Source organism: Numida meleagris, chromosome 1 (genome assembly GCF_002078875.1).
Source record: "Numida meleagris isolate 19003 breed g44 Domestic line chromosome 1, NumMel1.0, whole genome shotgun sequence".
Classification (NCBI taxonomy): Eukaryota; Metazoa; Chordata; class Aves; order Galliformes; family Numididae; genus Numida; species Numida meleagris.
Genome location: NC_034409.1, coordinates 177,392,350 through 177,412,062, shown reverse-complemented (window position 1 = coordinate 177,412,062; position 19,713 = coordinate 177,392,350). Strand labels below are relative to the sequence as shown.

Sequence of the window (19,713 nt, the reverse complement as noted above, 5' to 3'; positions counted from 1 at the left end):
ATCTATTACCTGAAGCTATCTCTGGACCTCCATATTGGTAAGAGTGTCCCATTAGCTGGAAACACTCTTTTTCTCCGGAGGAAGAGCACAAGGGTAGGAATTCCTGTTTGAATCATATGAAAACTGCCAAAAGTTAACAGCATGATGGCATGCAGTATGACTGATTCCTCCCAAAAAGGAGGAAAAATGCTGCCATCCTTCTCTGGGCAACATCCACAGCAGCATCACTGGGACTTTTGCTTTGGCGATAGCTTGTAGAACTAGAAAAACCACCTGAAAACATTACAAAAAATATAAACTGAATGGATGACATAACAAATAATATTTAATATATAGCATCGAATGCATACACATCAGTACCAGTGCTGTAACAACAAAACAGAACTCATAAAATTAGCAGCAGTTTTTGCAAGTACAAAAATACACATTTTTTTCAGAACATATATAATAGCAAAATTTATCAGGATATATTATACAAACTCAAAGCATTTAGATAATGCAATACTTTTAATATATTATATGATGTTTTAGGTGCTGCATAATAAAATTACATGTGTTCTGCTTGCCATATATAATGCCATTTACAGCGATGTTAAGAAACTATTCACAACTTAAACATGAACAGAACAGCCAACGAAGCACAATAAATGATTGAACACACGGAGTTGGGAGGTGTTAGATACAAGCTTCAGCATTTATCTTTACATATTTTTGAGCTTATTTCTTTTCTTTCTTTTGCAGCACAAAAGAAATAACTACACCTATCGAACGTACCTCAGAAACATACAGAAAACAATACACTTGTTCCTTGGAGGACAATGAAGGTCATACCTATCAGTTTCAGAACAGTAGTATAATACCACAGTTATGGGATCTACACTGACTTTGCACGCTACGTCAAACCACACACGACTGGGACTCACATGGGCAAGGCTCAACACACGAGTGGTCATGGGGAGTCCCAGCAGGCACCCTGCTGCCCGAGGGGCCCTGAGAGCAGGGTGCTTTCTTACTTAGTGCCTGGGACCTTGTCAGATTTTCAGGAGGTTTCTGTTTGCTTGCTTTCAGCAATTTGGATTATTCTTACAATACTCTTTCGCAAAGCTTTATGTAGGAACGTTAATGGTTTCCTAGAAAAAGAAAACCCATGAGTTCAGGGACTGCTCAATTGAATTTGAACAACCTAGATATTGAACTTAAAATGAACACGCATTAACACTGAAGGCATTTTCTTTACGGTGTTTATTTTAAGTGTTAAGATTCCTCTGCAAAAAAAAGCTTTGATCAGTCTCTTCAAACTTTGGATTGTTGCAATCCTCTCCTAGACCTCCTCTTTGATCTCAGATCATGAAGTCTGTCTCTTCCTGCGACTGTCAGAGGTAATGGCTGAATGTCAGGCTTAACCAGATAGCCATCGACTCCTTCGGGAAGTTTCAGGGATGCCGGCCTGCTGTTGGGCTCCAGCAAACCCCCCTCAGCCAAAGCCTCAGTAGGCCGTGGAGACGGGGGCACCCTAATGGGCGCAACCAAATAGTCATCAGGGGACTCAGCAGCAGTCTCTTCATGTTTCTTTACTGGCTGAAAAGTGCTGATATCAAAAGGGGAGGAGGTTTCAGTTGGGGTAAACACAGATTGGTCTGAAAACTGAGAGAAAGCACTGTCCAGGGAGCTCATTGATGACAGAGATGGAGATGTCCCAGGAGAAGACAGGCTAGAAGAGCTAAATCCTGAGCAAATATTTAATCCTTCTGGCGTTGGAGGCAGGAGGCAATGGGACAAGTCTTTCTTTTCAACATTTTGGTTTGTGTTGTCACTTTTACCAACGTTAATCCCTATGAGCAAGCTCTGATTGATAAGCTTTTGTCCTTCCATTTGCAGTGACCGAAGCTGATGGAGATAGTCTTCATCTTCGTAAGAGAGGACAACATCACAGCTGGCTTTGCGTGCTGCCTTCTCGTGACCATCACCAGTGTGGGCAAAACCGGAGGCAAGGAGGCCGATGGCGGGCTCTGAGGAGCGCCTGTGTCTCCGTAAGGTTTTGAGGACACCTGAGGTAGTTGCTGAAGTGAAGCCCAATGCACTGGAGCAGAGAGACTCCTTCTCCGAATTTTCTTGCGACGAAAACTTACGGTGTACCTCAACAGAAATTGTCAACTGTTTTGATTTGGTTTTACTTTGGATTTCATCCACCTCAGTCTGCTCTGAATCGCCATCACTCAGGGTGAAGACAGACTCCCTGCTCCTGTTATCCTGATCTCGGTTCTTGATCCAGTCGCTGGAAGAGGAATCGGCTTCATCATTTGCCTCGTTTTCCAGGCTGTCGTAGGAAGAGTCATTCAGATGGAGGGAAGCCACATCTGCAAGGACAAACCAAGTGGTAGCATGTCAGTGACCGAACAACCTTGCTGGCATGCAGCTGCATTTATTTTTGCAAGTATCCTTTAATTTTAGGAACATTTGCCATTTATTAAAGTCTCTTAAAACAGAAATGTCAGTAATTTCAGAAAAAAAATACTGTCTAAAAAAACTTGAAAATAGTGGTAAGTTGCAGGTCAGCTAAGAAACACAGGGTAATGGGACAAATAAGGTTTCTTTGTGTTTTGGTGTTTTGTTCTTTTTTAATGTGAAAGTTTCAGTAGTAAAAAATTCCAGCTTTGAACAATACTTTATATATAGAATATTAAATCAGAAAATTATTGTATGTTTCTGTTACTGAACAGTGAAAACATCATTTAACCTTTCCTTCCCACTTCTATACAACTGAAGAAAACAGGGCATACTTCATTCAGCTAAGCCGTGCACACATGTACCCTGTTCCATAGACCTGATAATTGGAATTACATTAATCTCTTTTGCTCAGGGCTATGCTAAGCTGACTTATCTCACATTTGCAGCAAACTGAGTTGAGGTATGGGTAGTTATCATGCCTCAGTGCCTGCCTGAAAACGTCCTCAGACACATTAACCTACCATGGGTCTGAGATCTCAGTCCCACTACACCATCACAGCTGAGGCTGGCAGGGACCTCTGGGTCCTGAGACCCTGCAGCATTTTGGTGTCCCTCTGTAGTACTGTCTCCAGCAAGTCCATGTTTCTCAGGTACTGAGGGGGCCAGAACCGGACCCAGCACTTCAGATGTGACCTCACTGGTGTTGAGTAGAGGGGAAGGATCACCTCCCCTTGCCTGTTGCTGATACTCTGCCTAATGCAGCTGAGAACACCATCAGCCTTCTTAGCAGCAAGGGCATATTGCTGTCTCAAGGTCATGGTTCTACATTTGGGTGGAGGGACAGGTCAAATTTCACCAAATTCCACTGGAGGTCGTGCATGAGGAGTTTTGGACAGCAACAGAGTCAGTCTGGTGTGCCAGGACAGGTGCCATTACCACTTTCAGTGTAGGCCAGTTGTACCAAAATCTATTTTGCAGAAATCCGGCTTTACAAATCATTTAAGGAAAGACCTGAGCCTCCAGTCAAAACTGATGATCTGAGAGGTCAGGTGAGAAAAAGAATGATATTCTGGAACATGCTGCATATCAGCCAACTGCTCTGCTGATCATTTTCAGTCCCTACTTCTATGACTTCCCTGTGCTAGAAGCAAAATCTGCCTGTTTCATCAAACATCTGGAGAGCTCTCTCTTTTGATAATAAATGATGCTTTCAGCCCTAATATAACAGAGTGAGAAATGTATTATAACTCTTGTTGATCACTGACTTTCTGATATACTGAGAAGACACTGTCTAGGACACAAATTCAATATTTGAGATGAAATCTTCTCACTCTCTCCCCCTCTCCTTCTTTCTTTGTTTCCTTCCCCCCCACTTCCCCATAAGTTCTTTCTCCCATTTTGTCAACATAGTGGCTCAGATGACTGGAATAGGAGCAAGGGATTCTTAGGGAGAGCAGTTCGTGGTGTGGCTTAGTTCTGTGGTGAGCTGAATCACTGAATATCACCAATACTTTCAGTAAGGAAAAGACAACAGCAGTATATGGGAACACCATGTGGAGAGGGAACAGCCTCCTTCCCTGGACTACGATCGATCTTTGTCTGGCTGGGATTAGCTAACAGGATCAAAACTTCATTACCTGAGCCATTTTCTCTCTTGCATGTCATCAGGATTTCTCCAAAGAGGGAGTTAATCTCCTCTCCAAAAATCTTGCAGCAATTCTCAGTGAGGAACTGCACCAGACTAGAAATCTGCAACAAAGGAAAGGGAGAGAGATGTCCTGTCACATCTTACATCATTACATTCAGGGCATACTCATCATACAGAGGAGGAATACAAGCAAGCTACTCATCTATTAAGTGTTTAAAACAGTCTAAATGGAGAGGCTCACCTCAGAAGACCTGTGGCAGACCTTCCCTTGGTGGCCAGCCCTGAGCACTTGCCATGAGCCATCCCTGAGCTCTCTCAGGCATGCTGAGCTAGGGCATGCAGGGACGTGGCTCTGCAGGTGATGAGCAAGAGCCAGGGAGAGCAAAGTGGCACCTCCTGAACATCATCCTGCCTTGTCTGCTGTGTCTTGTCTCTAGAGTTGTTTTTACTAAATGTTTCCCACATCATACCAAATTCCACGTTCTTCAGCAAAAGAGTAGCTGGTAGATGGCATTCATCCCCTGTTATATCTTTCCCTGATGCCTTTTGCAGTCCTCTCTCCCATCTATATCCCTTTGTACCCTTAACTAGGGTGCAAATACTACTGGTTTTCCTGCATACATCTTTTTCATTTTCACTCTGTCCTGTTAAAATCTGCCACAGCCGGGGATCTTTTTGATGACAGAAGTCCTCTACTAACACACTGTGTATTTCTTTATGATGTCTCTCCCCTTTTCTCAGGCAGATAATAATGGATTTATTCTAGAGCCCTGATAAGAGGATGAGCATTGATCTGAAGAGGTACCAACTATTCTCACCTTTGGAACCAATAGACTGTTTGTACAGGAAGATGGTTATTTGTGTTTGCTACACTGCAGCATCTCCTACCTTTTTTGTGAATTCACTTTCTATATCAGGAGTTGAGGAAGCAGGAGGCCAGAGCAGGCTGGGTGCAATGCAGATGGCAAGATTAAATGCATTCATTTGGTTCTCTTCAGATCGCATTTCTATACCATGTAGTACTCCAAAGATGTAACGTAGGAGAACAACATTAGCTCTGGGGAGTTGCTCTATTAACCTGAAAGCATATACAAATGTCATTCTTCAAATTACTGACTAGAAAAATTAAAAACCTTGAAGATAACACTGTATTTCACCTAAGTTGCTGGATACTTCACTGTTCACTTAACCAAACAGTTCAGTTGTCACTACCCACCCTCTAGTTGCTATAGATATGTACGCATGGAAATATGCACCAGGTCCACTAGCGTACAAAGCTCTGTTTCCCATAACATGAACTTTGCCCACTTTCTGCTTGGCATCTCCTGCAGTGTGGAGGCTTCCATTGTCACTGAGCTCCAGTGCTTCATTTACAATTCCATCTTCAAAACAGTCACTAAAACTTGAGATGAATGAGGGGGAAAATATGAGGAACTGATTTTTGCTCCTCTTTCCCCCAGGGTCCCCATTTTCCCTGTGGATAACTCTGGCTTTGGTATCAGGCAGAAAACCAGGTCTTTGACATCATATTTATAAATACTACAAATGTTTTCCGTGAAAGGATATTTCTTTTATTTACTTGCATCCACAAAAGGCAGAAACCTGTTACAAAAGAGAGTCGGGATTTTACCCCATACAGGCTCTCCATTAAATATATATATAAGTTTAAATGCTCTGTCATATACAAAGATATTTTAGCATTTATTTAAATTTGTGGGTTTTTTAATTGCAGGTTTTGAGTGGAATGTTTGGGCTTCCACATTCTGGGATATCATTTTATACGAAGAGAATATAAGTAACTCTACCTTTGGATGCTTTTTATCTTCTCTTCATTATTTCCTTGATCCATGACAGAGACCCACTTATCACAAAGCTGGGATGACAAAATGCTCCCTGGGATGTTGCGAAGAAAATCCTTATCCAGAGGAAAGAAGAACAAAATGTGAACAGCTGTTCTGGAGGGTGGGAGGAAATAGGAAGAAACTATGCAGATACAAGAGGGTGTTTCAGTGGGGCAGCACTAACTGACAAGAATCTTGATCCACACAGCAACCAAAACCAGCAGAAAACCGCCTCAGATAAAGAAGTACTTTGGATTATGCTAAAAGTGACTTTTCTCCTGACCTGTCCTCACTCTTTCTTATCAGCAGAGGTATTTGGATGCTTCATCTGCTGTTGCTGAATTGAAAAAACCCCTGTAGTGGGTCCAGTTATTTTGATACTGTGTGTCTGCATTTACTTATCACTTGAATTCATCTGTAGCCCCTGTTTATTCCCCTCAGCTGACAACTTTCAACACCAGCAGACCATAAGCACTCCCTGCCTGCCTTCCTCTGAGCACAGTCCCTTTTGGTAAAGGAGTATTTACACTGGTCAGGGATAGTATTCCAGCTCCTGCCTCCTAATACCGCAAATAGTGGCAGGTAAACTGCTGCAGCTTGGGAAGAAACCCAATTCCTGCTTCCCAAATCCCAAATCCCAGCTTCCCCAACAAGTTAAGGTATGGGAAGCAATAGTTCATACAAATAACACAATCACTCTTAATGTGATGACAGTTCCCATCCTCTTAAATGCGTATCCTAAACTACCAGCAGCAATGCAGTGGTACCTTACCCACAAAAACCTCTCATGTGGCAGCAAGAGAAATGCTTTCTTTGTTATACTTCTGCTATGTCTTTTTTTGTCCAAAGCAATGTTTGCTTGAGAACGGAGATTACAATTTCTTTTAAGCTAAAAACTACAGACAAACAGACACACTACAATAAAACGTGAAGATAGATATGCTCCTTGTAGCTGATATTTTACTGAAGGCTTGTGATGCTTTTTGCACAAGCAACATCGCTTTTAACATAGAAGCTTGTAAAAGCTAATCCATGAGAAAATGAACTGAGATTTTTTGGGCAGCACTCGCAAGGGTCTGTAGTGAAGCTATTACTGATGAATAAAGAAACAGGACTGCAAATCTGCCTTTCTGGCACTTAACTGACTTTCACGTGAGGTTAAGAGAATTATGTGAATGTTCCAGCCCACTCTTCTTAATTCAGCCTAAGTCCTCTCCATCCCTGGCAAAAAGCCCTACTTGTTTGTACCCAAGATCTGTGCTGCTCTCACCCAAGAAGGCAGAAAGGAACATTCTTCATATACCTTAAACAAAGATGCTGTCACAAATATGGATTCGCAGGCTAAGTCCACTTCAGCGCCTGAATCAAGCTTCTCCTTGAGCTCTTTGCAGGTTTTTGCACTTCCAGAGCGTCTGAAAATGCCCTCAGTGGAAGGGCCTTCTTGGTACAGGAGGGAAAGCATGTCCTAAACAAAATTAAAAGGCAGAGAGGCTTTCTCAGAAACAAGTTTTACCACTGTAATGTGGTTTTACCACTTTGGTCACAGGCAAAAACCTCTGAGTCCTCAAAAAGCTCTCTATTCCCACACAGGTCAAGGCCAAACTGCACAGCAAAGCTATGGCCCGGGGCGCTGATTTTGGTAGACACCGTGCCACCGCTGCTGAGCACTGACCTCGAGCACGATCTCCTCCAGGATCTGGGCAAGTTTTAGCCAAGTCATTGAAACAAATAAACACTGTGGTATGGGAAAAGGCTACTGTCTACCTAATGCAGTGCCCTCTGCAGGAAGACAAAAATCCTCCCTGCTCACCAGCCTGTTCAATCTTATCACTGATCAGAGATGAAGATTTCTGCTCCAACTGACAACTTGACGTCTAAAAAAAAGGAGATTTCATCTACTTGGAAAGTGATTATTTTGTTTATATCCACCTGCGATTCTTCATCAGATCAGATCTGGATTATGCCCATTCTGCAATTTGGGAGAGGAATGGCACCCTGCAAGCTCAGGGCTGCTGGTGAGGCCAGCTGCAGGCCTGGACTTGGCTGCTGGCTCGTTTGGGCTGTCTCTCTGACACGCTGATCACCTCTCCAAAGATCTGCTCTAAGAAAGACAGGTAATGGCTTTAAGTTGCACCAGAGGAGGTACAGATTGGGTATCAGGAAAGAATTCTTCTCAGAAGGAGTGGTGAGGCACTGGCACAGGCTGCCCAGGGAGGTGGTGCAGACACCGTCCCTGGAGGGGTTCAAGAAACATGTGGATGTGGCACTGCGGGATGTGGTCAGTGGGCATGGGTTGATGGTTGGACAGGATGATCTTAGTGGTCTTTTCCAATTTTAATGATTCTGTGATTCTATGATTCTAAGCAATGTGGGAGTTGTCATGTTTATCTCTTCTGAGGGAAAACACATGCACACAGTCTCTGTAACTATGTGCATGCACACAGTGGTCTGAGGACTGAGTTATCAAAAGGGATGGCAAGAAAAGGTGAACTGGGAGAGAGCCTGACATCACAAAACCAAGTCACTCTAGCAGTAAAGGCTAAGCAAAGGCTTCTGGCTTCTTTCAGAGTCTGAGCCACAAAGCAGGTCTTCCTGGCACACGTTAATGCAGATATCACTAATGGAAGCTGGTTTTTTAATCTTTACTTTCTTAATGTTTCTCTCTCGCTCCTGTAGATGTGGAAAGTGATGTGTGTGCAGCAGGAGCACCTCTCAAGGCAGCAGGACTCACGTCCTCAGCTTTTCCATTTTCTTTGCAAGGATTTACAGCTCTGCTGTCAAAACAGCAGTCCCAGTGCATAAACAAACACCTTTAAAAATATTTGGAATAAAACAGCCACAAGATAAAAGTAGGAAAAAAAGTAGTAAATCCAAAAGATTACACGGAGGAAGCTATTGGTGTAAGATAATTCAGTGAGGCAATGGCTAACAGAGAGCCCTTCAGCTGTGAAAGCAAGTTCGGAGCTTTGCAGCAGAGATATCAAACACGCCTGCAGCATTCATTCCTAATATCTCCCTTCTCTTGCAGATAAATCCCACACAGTACCTCAGATGAAGTTTTCCATTCTCCAGAGATGCTGCATGAAATCAAAAGCAAGTTATATTTTGTGGCATAAACACAGTGTTCTAAGATTCAAAACACAAAGTCTACCAAGCTCTGATTCTATACTTAGTAACTTTGCACTTTTTTCAGATACAATTTTCCTAATAGTTATGTTTTGGAGAAATTTCCAAAATGCAGCTTTGGCTCCTCTCTCAAAGGATGAGAAATAGACCAGGTCCTCACGAGGTTCATCTCTAGAGGGCTTATTTAAACAGTGATAAAAATTTACACTGCCCCCTCAAAAGAAAATACCAAACCCACACTCTCAAAAGACCTGAAAAGTCCTGGTGTGATTCACTGTTCAGGAAATGATAAAGCAGCACACCAAGCACAAGCTTTGGAGACAAACACATCTGTTACTGTAAACTGATGTAACCCCATTGATTTCACATTGTTCCAGCTGGAAGTCAGCCTGCTGAGATGAGGGGCTCAATCCTGCCGGGCTCATGGTGAGCACTACTCCTATCCCCTCGGCAAACATTTCAATTGCTGCATCAACAACAGGGCAGTCCTCAGGACACCTTCCTGACCCAAAATCATAGAATCACGGAATCATTAAGGTTGGAAAAGACCACTAAGATCATCCATTCCAAACATCAGCCCATCACTGCCTTACCACTAACCATGTCCCTCAGTGCCACATCTCTACATCTCTTGAACCCCTCCAGGGAGGGTGACTCCACCACCTCCCTGAGCAGCCTGTGCCACTGCCTCACCACTCTTTCTGAGAAAAAATGAGGACTCAGAGTGCTTGTCTGCCCTGGGCTGGGTGTCTCCAAGAAAGGCTCTGAAATGGTTTGAGGGCAGGTGGCATTTCTGTGCAAGCATGGGCTGCCTATGTTGGACAGCAGATATCACCTGCTTGGGGCTGAGGATTTTACAAAACCTTGGGAGTGACTTGAAAAGTATGCATGAATACGGTGTTTATTTGTACCGCCTAAGTGAGGATTTGGGAACCAGCCTTATAGTATGAGCTGAGAAGCAACAGCCCAGAGCAGTCACATGTTTCTCAAGCTGTCTGGCATTAACCAGGCCTGACCACAGCACATGTTAAAAACCAAAGTTTTTGCTGGGAACCATAAATGAGGTTTCCTGCTGTTTTCTCTGCTTGAGTAATTGCAGTGTCCCATTTCCACAGCATCACCACATTTTCATTGGCTACACAAATAAATTCCACCACTGTAAGAGCCAGCCCTGTGCCTGGACTCACCAGGAGAGGCTTGGGCAGGTTGTCGTCCTCGCAGATGGCTGTTAGCAGCAGGCCAAAGAGCTTCCCAGGGGCAGCAGATGTCGAGGAGAGGGGTGCATTGTCCAAGTGGGTGCCTGGGCCACGCCAGAAAGCCCAATTTATGATTGATCTTTTCCTTTTAAATGACTTCTGGCTCAAGTCTGGGAAAAGAGAGAGGTGTTTATTAGAAGAAATGCATTTCAATTCTAATTCCAGTATTTGCTTTGCAGTGGTTGTCATGGTATCAAAGGAAAAAATGTCATGAACTGAACCAACATCCTGGCATCCAGCTCGGCCTAATCCACCATGTGCATACCTGTGCGTGTGACTGCGGCCCAACCATGCTCTCAGGAGGATCACCAAGAGCCACGCTGCACGACCCAACCACTGCGTCAGCACCTTGGCCTGAGGACTTTGCATGCGGTTGGCCTGTGCTCAGGGCTTCATTTCCCATCTGCAGGTGTGAAACCACAGACCCTTCTCTGGGAAAAATGCATACACGAACACCACCGGCCTCCCCTTGGCTGACGGTCCTGAGGTACCCTAGCTCCCCCCACACTGCGACAAGCTCAGTTTGTCTTCGACTATTGTCACATATTTCATGACACTGCTGATTGAAGCTCTTATTTGCAGTGTGTAGAGAAGGAAATACTGATGTTAAGGTACAAGAAGGCTTTTTAACACAACCTCTCTGAACATTAGCAAGTTAAATGCTTCTTAACAGCACATGGGAAACTGTTAAGGGTGGGTTGAGACCACTGATGAGGAAAGAGCTAAATGCGAAAAACTTATTCCGGTACATTTTTCCTTTTCTAGAAATCTTCAAAGCCAGTTGGCTTTGATTTAGTTGCTCACCTATCTTATGCACCTTTGTATTAGCTGGTTCTTTCCCTCAGACATTCTGTTTTCTGCTGTTGTGGAGGGCAGAGGGTAGAAGCAATGCTTGCAGAAGTACAGATTGCAACATAATACCAGATTTTTCTCTCCTATACTTTGTTATGCATGTTTTTAGACCGAATTATGATTTTTGTTATACATCATTCCATTCTGGAATATCACGCTCCCTTAGGGAAGGGGTGGAAGGCTTTTCATTAGAGATTTACAGGATGAAAAGTTACAGTTTAACTCAAAATGTGAACATATGAATGCTAAAGCCTGATGAAAAAATCCTTTCATAAAAAAATAATGAGGATATACATTTTATGCAGTCCAAAGCTCCATGAAATATAAGCTTGGCAATGTCTGTGGCTTTACTTGACACATCATGTTTTGGGAGAACATAAGTACAACTTTCAAAATAATAATTTTTCTTTCAGATGAGCAGGATATTAGCACGTGACTATGGCTTGCTCCACTTGGAGCTCTAGATATATGATCACAAATATAGTTTCATGTTTTTTTTTTCTGGCAGCTCTATAGATCTCAGCAGAAGTAAAAACTAAGGAGAGATTCTATTCTGGAGAAAAAAAGAGTAGCAGAAATGAGAAAAAATAGTCTTAAAATTAGGAACTTTTCCTAATCTCTCAACTCTTGAAATGGACAATGTGAGCAAGGGGTAAATGTGACTAAATGCAGCTCTTCTGGGACAGGAGGCAAAGCTTAATCGGTGTTCTTCAGCAGACCAGGTCAGAAACCAACAACTAATGCCAAGCAGCGAAATGCCACCTCACATACAAAATCAGCACTCACTGAGCAACAGAACTCGTCTGTTTACCATCCCTATTTCAAAGTGGGGAGAGGTGTCAGGGAAAAGAGCAAATGGGAAGAGGAAGATGTACACTTTCTCTTCTTGAACCTGTGCAGAGTTACATTTGGTGCACAGCCTCCTCCCAACCAAGACAGATGCAGGTTATCACTCTGTGGAAGACACAGCTCCCATATGGAGACACCAGCGTGCTCCCCAGGGCCTGCTGTGGTGGGTTATTCTAGCCCAGAATCAGAAGAAAAGCAACACCACTTTGGTTGCCCATCTTGCTTGGAGCTCACAACAGCAGCCATCTGCCTAGGAATCAGCTGGGCTCGTATCTTACGCACAGGGAATTTGGTCTCTTCATTGGCAGCGTCTCAGCTGCACAAGTGCTGATTTCCTCTTCTCACAGACTAATCAGGAACTGCCAAAGAAAACCTCAGATCTACTTAGAAACACAGCGTCCTTCCTGACCAAATCCTTTCAAACAGTTTTCAAAGACCTCCTTTCTGTATTGAGACCAACTTGCAGAAAATTTACTCTCTCTTTTACCAGATGATTAACTAACAACTTGGATGACAGACGAGTCACTGACAGCAGTCAGCTCGTTCAAGTCAAACTTGAGGCAAATTAGCATTCACAGTATTTTTTAGACATGCACTCATGAACATGACTTAATGGCTGTGTTCAACAGCTAGGTGCTGGTTCTGTTATGCGTTGTAAAGCTGGAGGAGGGAAACATTGTGGTGCTCCTACGCAGTAAATTCTCCTGTAGGTTTTCCAGCTATCTTGACAGAACTGCTGATACAACTGCAGCAGTACAGTTGGTGTCCACACAGCTTTTTATCTCACAGGACAGTCAGTTGTCAGTTGTGTCCACTTGTCACCACCTGTACCGCCTTACATGGTTCAGCCAGGCAGTTTCATAGAATCAGAGAATGGTTTGAGTTGGAAGGGACACTTAAAGGCCATCTAGTCCAACTCCCCTGCATTTAACAGGAACACCTGCAGCTTGATCAGGTTGCCCAGAGCCCCATCCAGCCTGACCTCGAGTAACTCCAAGGATGGGACATCCACCACCTCTCTGGGCAGCCTGTGCCAGTGCCTCACTACTCTTACTGTAAACAACTTATTTATATCCAATCTAAATCTCCCCTCTTTTAGTTTGAAATAATTTCCCTTTGTCCTATCACAACACACTCTGCTAAAGAGTCTGTGCCCCTTTTTCTTATATCCCCCCTAAGATACTGAAAGGCTGCTCTCATGTCTCTCCAGAGCTTTTCTTCTCCAGGCTGAACAGCCCCAGCTCTCTCAGCCTGTCCTCATAGCAGAAGCTTCCCCTTGGTGTGTCCAGTCCAGCAACACCATGGGGGTGGGCGTACCACAGATGATGGCAGGAGGAGGATGGGCTGGTGGCACACAGCTGCTTGGCGTCACAAATGTGAGATCCTGGCCAGGGTAACAAGTGGTTAAAAATCATATGGTTTTGAACTTGCCAAGGGTGCATGCCATGTCTGCACTGGCGTTACAGGGAGAGGTGGCTGAAGATGCTGCTCAAACTTGGCTTCCAAGTTTCTGGTTTTATCACATTTTCAGGAAAAATGAACAGAATAATGTTCATTTAGAACAGAATAATGTTAGTGCTCAGGTAGCACCACCACCAGAACAGCAACCACTTGCTGAGGAGCAGGGATGTTCCCTCCTGCCTGGGATGAGTTTCTCTGTAGGAGGGTAGGAGTGTAATACAGCATATGGGCATCAAAGCATGGGCACACAGACCCTCCTCCCCGTAAACTGCCCTATACTTGGTGTTGTGCCCAGTGGTCACCCAACAGTCCCTCACTGCTTGGCTTGCTGACCTGAAGACAAGCCCCAAACCAGATCATAGCCTTGGCTGGCACACAGAAACCTTTCATCCTTTTCCAAAACCAAAACAAGTGAGAAAGAGGTGGGAAGAGCACAATGAACAGCAAGGTGATCTGGTTTGCAACAGCCAGACCGATGCATTACTCTAATAGGTTCCATCAACCATGGACTGGAGCAGGTAAGGCACAAGGACCCACAGCTTCTCCTCCAGCCGTGTGGCCTTGGCCCTGCTTAGGTCTCACAGGCAGCCCCAGTGCCAGGCCGCCCCCCACCTCACAGCTCACACCGTGCTGCCGACATCACATCTGTGCTGATTTGCATTCCTGTTTTCTCTTGCCAGTCAATGTCAGCTGCCAAGCGGGGCCTGTAAACCTAATTACACCCCTCTGCTAGATTGCCTCATTCTTGAAATATGCTGTGAAGTAATACATGATACAAATTACTTGGAGACGGGGGGTGAAAGAGTGTGGAAAGGAAATTAATTTATATAAAAACGCAATCAATTTCCGGAATAATTTGTAATAGGCACTGATATAGCCTTGCTACATTTAATTTCTCAAAACATTACAAACGGATTCTACCCATACATTTTGGGAGATCTTGGCTATTGAGGCTTGCAGAGTATAGCAGAGTGCACATATATTATTTTTATTGATATGGAGACATTAACAGGGAGGAAGGGCAGAATTCCCAACTAAGCTTAGCATGATAGTGTGTAAAGCACAATAAAAACACACTGTGGGATGCATCCTCGTCACATGGTGTTTATAGCCTAACGCCCCAGCCCTGTAAAGATCTGCCCATATGTTCTATCCGTGAGCAGTGAGCAGTCACTGTATCATTGACAACAGAGTGCAAAACAGAGAGCAGGTGCTCATATTTTTGCAGGACCAAGGCCAAAAGCAGAAGAAAATATTACTGTCCTCATCTTACTCAGGGAGAAGTGAAATAATAAAGAAGCTGTATTCCCTCACTTCGTCTTGGTGTCACAGAATCACAGAACCATGAAAGTTGGAAAAGACCACTAAGATCATCCAGGCCAACCATCAACCCATCTCCACCACACCCACTAACCATGTCCCTCAGTGCCACATCTCCACATTTCTTGAACACCTCCAGGGAGGGTGACTGTACCACCTCCCTGGGCAGCCTGTGCCCGAGCCTCACCACTCTTTCTGAGTAAAAATTTTTCCTAATACCCAACCTGAGCCTCCGCTGGTGCAACTTGAGGCCATTACTTCTCATCCTATTGCTGTTACCTGGGAGAAGAGGCTCACTTGCACATCACCACAACCTCCTTTCAGGCAGCTGTGAAGGGCAGTAAGGTCACCCCTGAGCCTCCTCTTCTCCAGAACGAACAATTCCAGTTCCCTCAGCCACTCCCCAGAAGACTTGTGCTCCAGACCCCTCACAGCTCTGTTGCCTTTCTCTGAACACTCTCCAGGGCCTCGATGTCTTTCTTGCAGTGAGGGGCCCAAAATTGAACACAGTACTCAAGGCCTGGCCTCACCAGTGCTGATTACAGAGGGACGATCTTCTCCCTGATCCTGCTGGCTGCACTATTGCTGATACAAGCCAGGATGCCATTGGCCTTCTTGGCCACCTGGGGCCATCTGGGCACACTGCTGGTTCATGTTCAGCCAACTGTCAACCCCAGAAATTCATGCCCAGGCTGAGCCATGAGAAGAGTACTGGACAGGGAGGTGGGGAGTCCTTGGTACCTCATTCAGACAGGAGGTGCTGAATTCTGTGCAGAAGTGAAGTCTTGGCTTCTGTACCAGACAACCACCCTGCCTTCCCACAGAGCACAGAAAGGGCTGCAGGGAGAAGTTCCATTAACAGACTTACAGAAACCTGCAGGGGTCTTTCTTTTGCTGGTTTTAGAGCAACCTCTTGACAGGCAGCTTGTCAAATTGTAACTTACAAAAACGGCACATGGGCAACAGCATGCTCAAACTGGGGAGAACCAGGCAGCAAAATCCCTGCACAGCTGGCACAAACATCTGCCAGCTGCTCCTCACTGCCCACCGTCCATCCCAGCACGCTGGCTTCGTCCAGCACTGCCAGGCCGCGGGCAGGCTATGTGTTTGGGAGGCAGCGGCAGACCACGTACCGTGCAGCGGCGGGCCCTCAGCCAGGCGGCTTGGCTTCAGCACAAACTGGCACTGCAGCTCCTGGGGCAGCTGCTCCGTCAGGAAGGAGCCCTGCAGCTGCCTGGGGCAGGCACAGTGCTTCGAGCCGTGGGGCATCGCATCACGGATGTGGCTCATCTTGATCCCAAAGGGATATTCATGTCCTGTGCAAAGAGAAACTCCCGTCATGTGGGCTGGACGGATGGAGGCTTGCACAGCTCCCATCTACCTCAGAGGAAAAGCAGATTTTGCATGCTGGTCACAGCAATTTCTTAGCAACCTCAGAACGGGCACTTTTCTGCATGTTTACACTGGCATAAATCATACATGGGCTGATATGGAGTTACTGCATTCAGAGTAACTAAACAGATGTAAAAGTACCATCAGACCTACTACAGCTGTATCACATAAAAGCCCATCAGAAAAACACAAGTGACTGTTTGTGCATTCAGTGTTTATTCTTTCTCCTGCTTTACGTGTGATGCTGAAGGTTTAGGTTCTGGTTTCTCATGTGGTTCTGGCAAGAAATGAGATTTTGGGAGCAGTCATCTGTCACATTTTAGCTGAGCATGCAAAACAAAAAAAATCCAGTATGAAAGTGGTCCTCCCTGCCTCTGCACAGTAATGAAGCTAGGAGAGACACAACTGCATCTCCTGCCTGAGGCTGAGGAAGGAAACATGAATCCCAGGGCTGCTGCAGGTGAGCTGCATTCAACAGCACCTTTTGGGACTGTGCAGAGGCAATCTATTTCTGGAGGAGCTTTCAAAAATGCTGGCAGAAAGATATGTTTTGAACTTGTCTAAACACATGGCAGCTAAAGTATATTAAATCTGAAATGTATCAGTTAATTAAATTAGTTATCTTGTACTTAAATTTGAGTGCCGATAGCGGAAGTAAAGCTATTTGAGTCTATAGGTAGGGTGAAACTGAAATATGGTCAAACTGATTCAAATGTGCACCTCTGATAAAAGCCAGCCTTATCTGATAAACCTTCATGTAAATAACAGGCACAGCATCAGTTTAATGTCAGATTCTTCTTTTCCAAAGCTTGTACCTCAACCTTCCAGTGAGAGAGGGTCAGTCAGTTAGAAAGGTCTTCCTCATTTCTGAATGCTCTGGCTCTATATTTAAAACTACAATTGTGATTTTATCTGACTGAGCTACACATAATAGTCTAAAAGACAAAGTTCGGTACATTTCAAAGACAAAATAATTTGCAATGTCCATAAGGTGTGCAGGTTAGACATGTCATAATTATTAATGCTGTCTGGCTCCAGCAAAGCATTTGTAGCTAAGGATGCTTTAAGAAGGAATGCTAAGATCTACAGGAATTAGATTTGCAGGAGAACAGAAATTCCACATTTTTTTTTCTCATTCTAATTGTGTGTGAACTCAATTAATAATAATATGCTATATTGCATAATGGATATTGTAATGCCAGACTTCTGTGGATGAAAGGTTCTTAATAATGGGAGGGATTTGTTCTCAGAGAACCACAGGCCAAAATCAAATCAGCCCATCCCATCACTTCTCAGCTTTGGGTTGGTTTCTGGTGATAGAATATTTAGAAAAGCATTTTAGAAAGTGAATAAGAGCAGTTTGCTCCTAGTCAGAGGGGAGCTGTCAGCCAGTAAGAGAATCACAGAATCACTGAGGTTGGAAAAGATCTCTAAGATCATCCAGTCCAACATCAACCCATCCCCACCATGCCCACTAATCGCGTCCCTCAGTGCCACATCTCCATGTTTCTTGAACTCTTCCAGGGACAGTGACTGCACCACGTCCCTGGGCAGCCTGTGCCAGTGCCTCACCACTCTTCCTGAGAAAAAGCAAGAAGCATTTCCTAATATCCAACCTGAACCACCCTGGTGCAACTTAAGGCCATTCCCTCTCGTCCTATCACTAATACAAGTCTTCAGAAACACAGGTCTGCAAAGGACCACTGGAATCAGGTGAGCTGTGGAAACACAGAGCAGTTCTCAAAACTCTGCTGAGCTGTGCTGAGAAGGAGAGTAGAGTAAACAGTGCTATGGGACTGTAGGAGGAAATATGGCAAAGCTGGAGCAGCTCCACGGGAGGAGGCGGCTGAGGGGAGAGGTTGGCTCTGGGAAAGACAGAGGCTTGTGCAGCCAAAAATAGCAAAAACAGTGCAGGAATAAATGAGCTTTTTCTGTCTCAGTGAATATGACACAATCAGACACGTTGCTCTTCAAAACTAAGGATCAGCATCTGCTTAGCTCCCTAAATTGGCAAACTTTGTGACAGGGAAATAAGAGGAAGAAAGATGGAAAAAAAACAGAAAAGGAAACTGCATGTCAGTATTCTCTGCATTTCTTGCTTCCTTCAGCACTAAAAACAACAAGTGAACGCTGAAAAATAAAATGATGTCTTCAACATACCAATAAGAGGGTACGGGGCGTCTTCTCTTCCTGAAATCACCCACAGCTTGTAGTCTTTTTCAGAGCCCTTTGGAAGCAAAATCAAAAATGAGCTTGCCAGCCACCACGAACAAGTTAATGTCGGCTTTCTCACAATATAACGATAACCTGAACCTTGCCACTGCCATCAACAGAGCCCCATTTACTTCCACAGTGCCCAAGTTTGCCACCATGCAAGTTTCTGAATTCTCTGCCATAGGGAATGCAGCCCCCTCACCTGCACCCATCCCTTGGTGCCCAAGGGACTCCTGGCACTCAGCACTGCCCCAGGCAGCCTTGTTGGCCCTGCTGCGCGGCTGCTGGGGGTGCAAGGGCTCGGGAGCATTGGAAGGTGCTTTAAGGCTGCTGAACCCTCTTTTATAATTCACAGTGGGGAGGATAAATTTACATCAAAGGAGACAATTTCCAGAGGATTGCAGAATATGAGCAACTTTGGGCAAAGCCTGTAAAACTGCTGATTTGAAAGCACGTTCTAAATATTGCCTTCAGCATAAATATACAAATCAATGTCACAGCTTAGTTCAAGGAGGAGAATAGCGCATTATTTCAGACATGAAAGTAAGGCAATAGAGACAGAAAGAATGACATTTAATACAAACCACTTTCAGGAGGAAGGGCAACAGCAAGTGGATAAATACACCGTATGCAATGTGAACTATTGCACCTCAAATGCCTTTTCAGTGAGGATAATTAAAGTCCGAAAGTTTTCTGGCTACAAAAGGTGATAAATACCCCAAAGCAGTATTAAACTCGACAATTCAATCCTACCTCCTTTTAAAGGGATTTGCCCACTATCCGGCATTGTCTGGACCTTTATGCAGTGTCCCCAGAGCTCCTGAGACTCTCCTGCTTGCTGCACGCACCGCTGCAGTGCCGATACACCCCATTAAGCCCGTGCGGTTCGCTCGCTGACTGACAGAGCTCTCTGGGCCATATTAGCACTGCTGTTAAGTCAGCTAGCAGGAGGCAGAAGGAAAATAAACAGGCTTTGGAGACATCTCTGGTGCCTCAGGGCAAGCCGCCAGGAGCAAATAAATACAGCTGAGGAGCACAAGAAAAGTATTTACTTTTCCTTTTGAATATATATATATATCTGAAAGGGTTAGTTACTGGGAAGAGGGGGCAGGGAAGGGGAAGAATCAGGCAGTGCTCATCTCCCGATTGCAAATGTTGTCCTTTATGGGCTTTATGAGACCATTGGTCACTGTAACTGTGTTCCAGAAAAATCAGCAAGCATATCTATGGAGCTGAGGAGCCCAAGACCCTTCTTTCTGTTCCCCTTGAACATCAGGGAGAAAGGCTCGGTGTCATTTTGCAAAAA

The 19,713-nt window shown here is 44.6% G+C and overlaps 1 protein-coding gene and 1 long non-coding RNA gene across 3 annotated transcripts in view; one reads left to right on the top strand and one right to left on the bottom strand.

Annotated features, from left to right (window-relative positions):
* ARHGAP20 (Rho GTPase activating protein 20) overlaps positions 1,228-19,713 on the bottom strand; it is a 59,885-nt gene continuing 41,399 nt past the window's right edge. For both annotated transcript variants that reach the window (XM_021380100.1, XM_021380110.1), the window contains exons 8-15: positions 18,354-18,420; positions 15,935-16,117; positions 10,251-10,429; positions 7,241-7,402; positions 5,902-6,011; positions 4,985-5,174; positions 4,086-4,197; positions 1,228-2,357 (exon numbers count right to left, since the gene is read on the bottom strand). In XM_021380100.1, coding sequence (XP_021235775.1) covers positions 1,294-2,357; positions 4,086-4,197; positions 4,985-5,174; positions 5,902-6,011; positions 7,241-7,402; positions 10,251-10,429; positions 15,935-16,117; positions 18,354-18,420 — 2,067 coding nt within the window. In that variant the 3' untranslated portion in view covers positions 1,228-1,293. The remainder of the gene's footprint in view (positions 2,358-4,085; positions 4,198-4,984; positions 5,175-5,901; positions 6,012-7,240; positions 7,403-10,250; positions 10,430-15,934; positions 16,118-18,353; positions 18,421-19,713) is intronic.
* LOC110389528 lies at positions 7,414-11,257 on the top strand. Its single transcript, XR_002433279.1, has 2 exons — positions 7,414-8,051; positions 10,499-11,257. It is a non-coding gene; the product is annotated as an uncharacterized LOC110389528 (long non-coding RNA).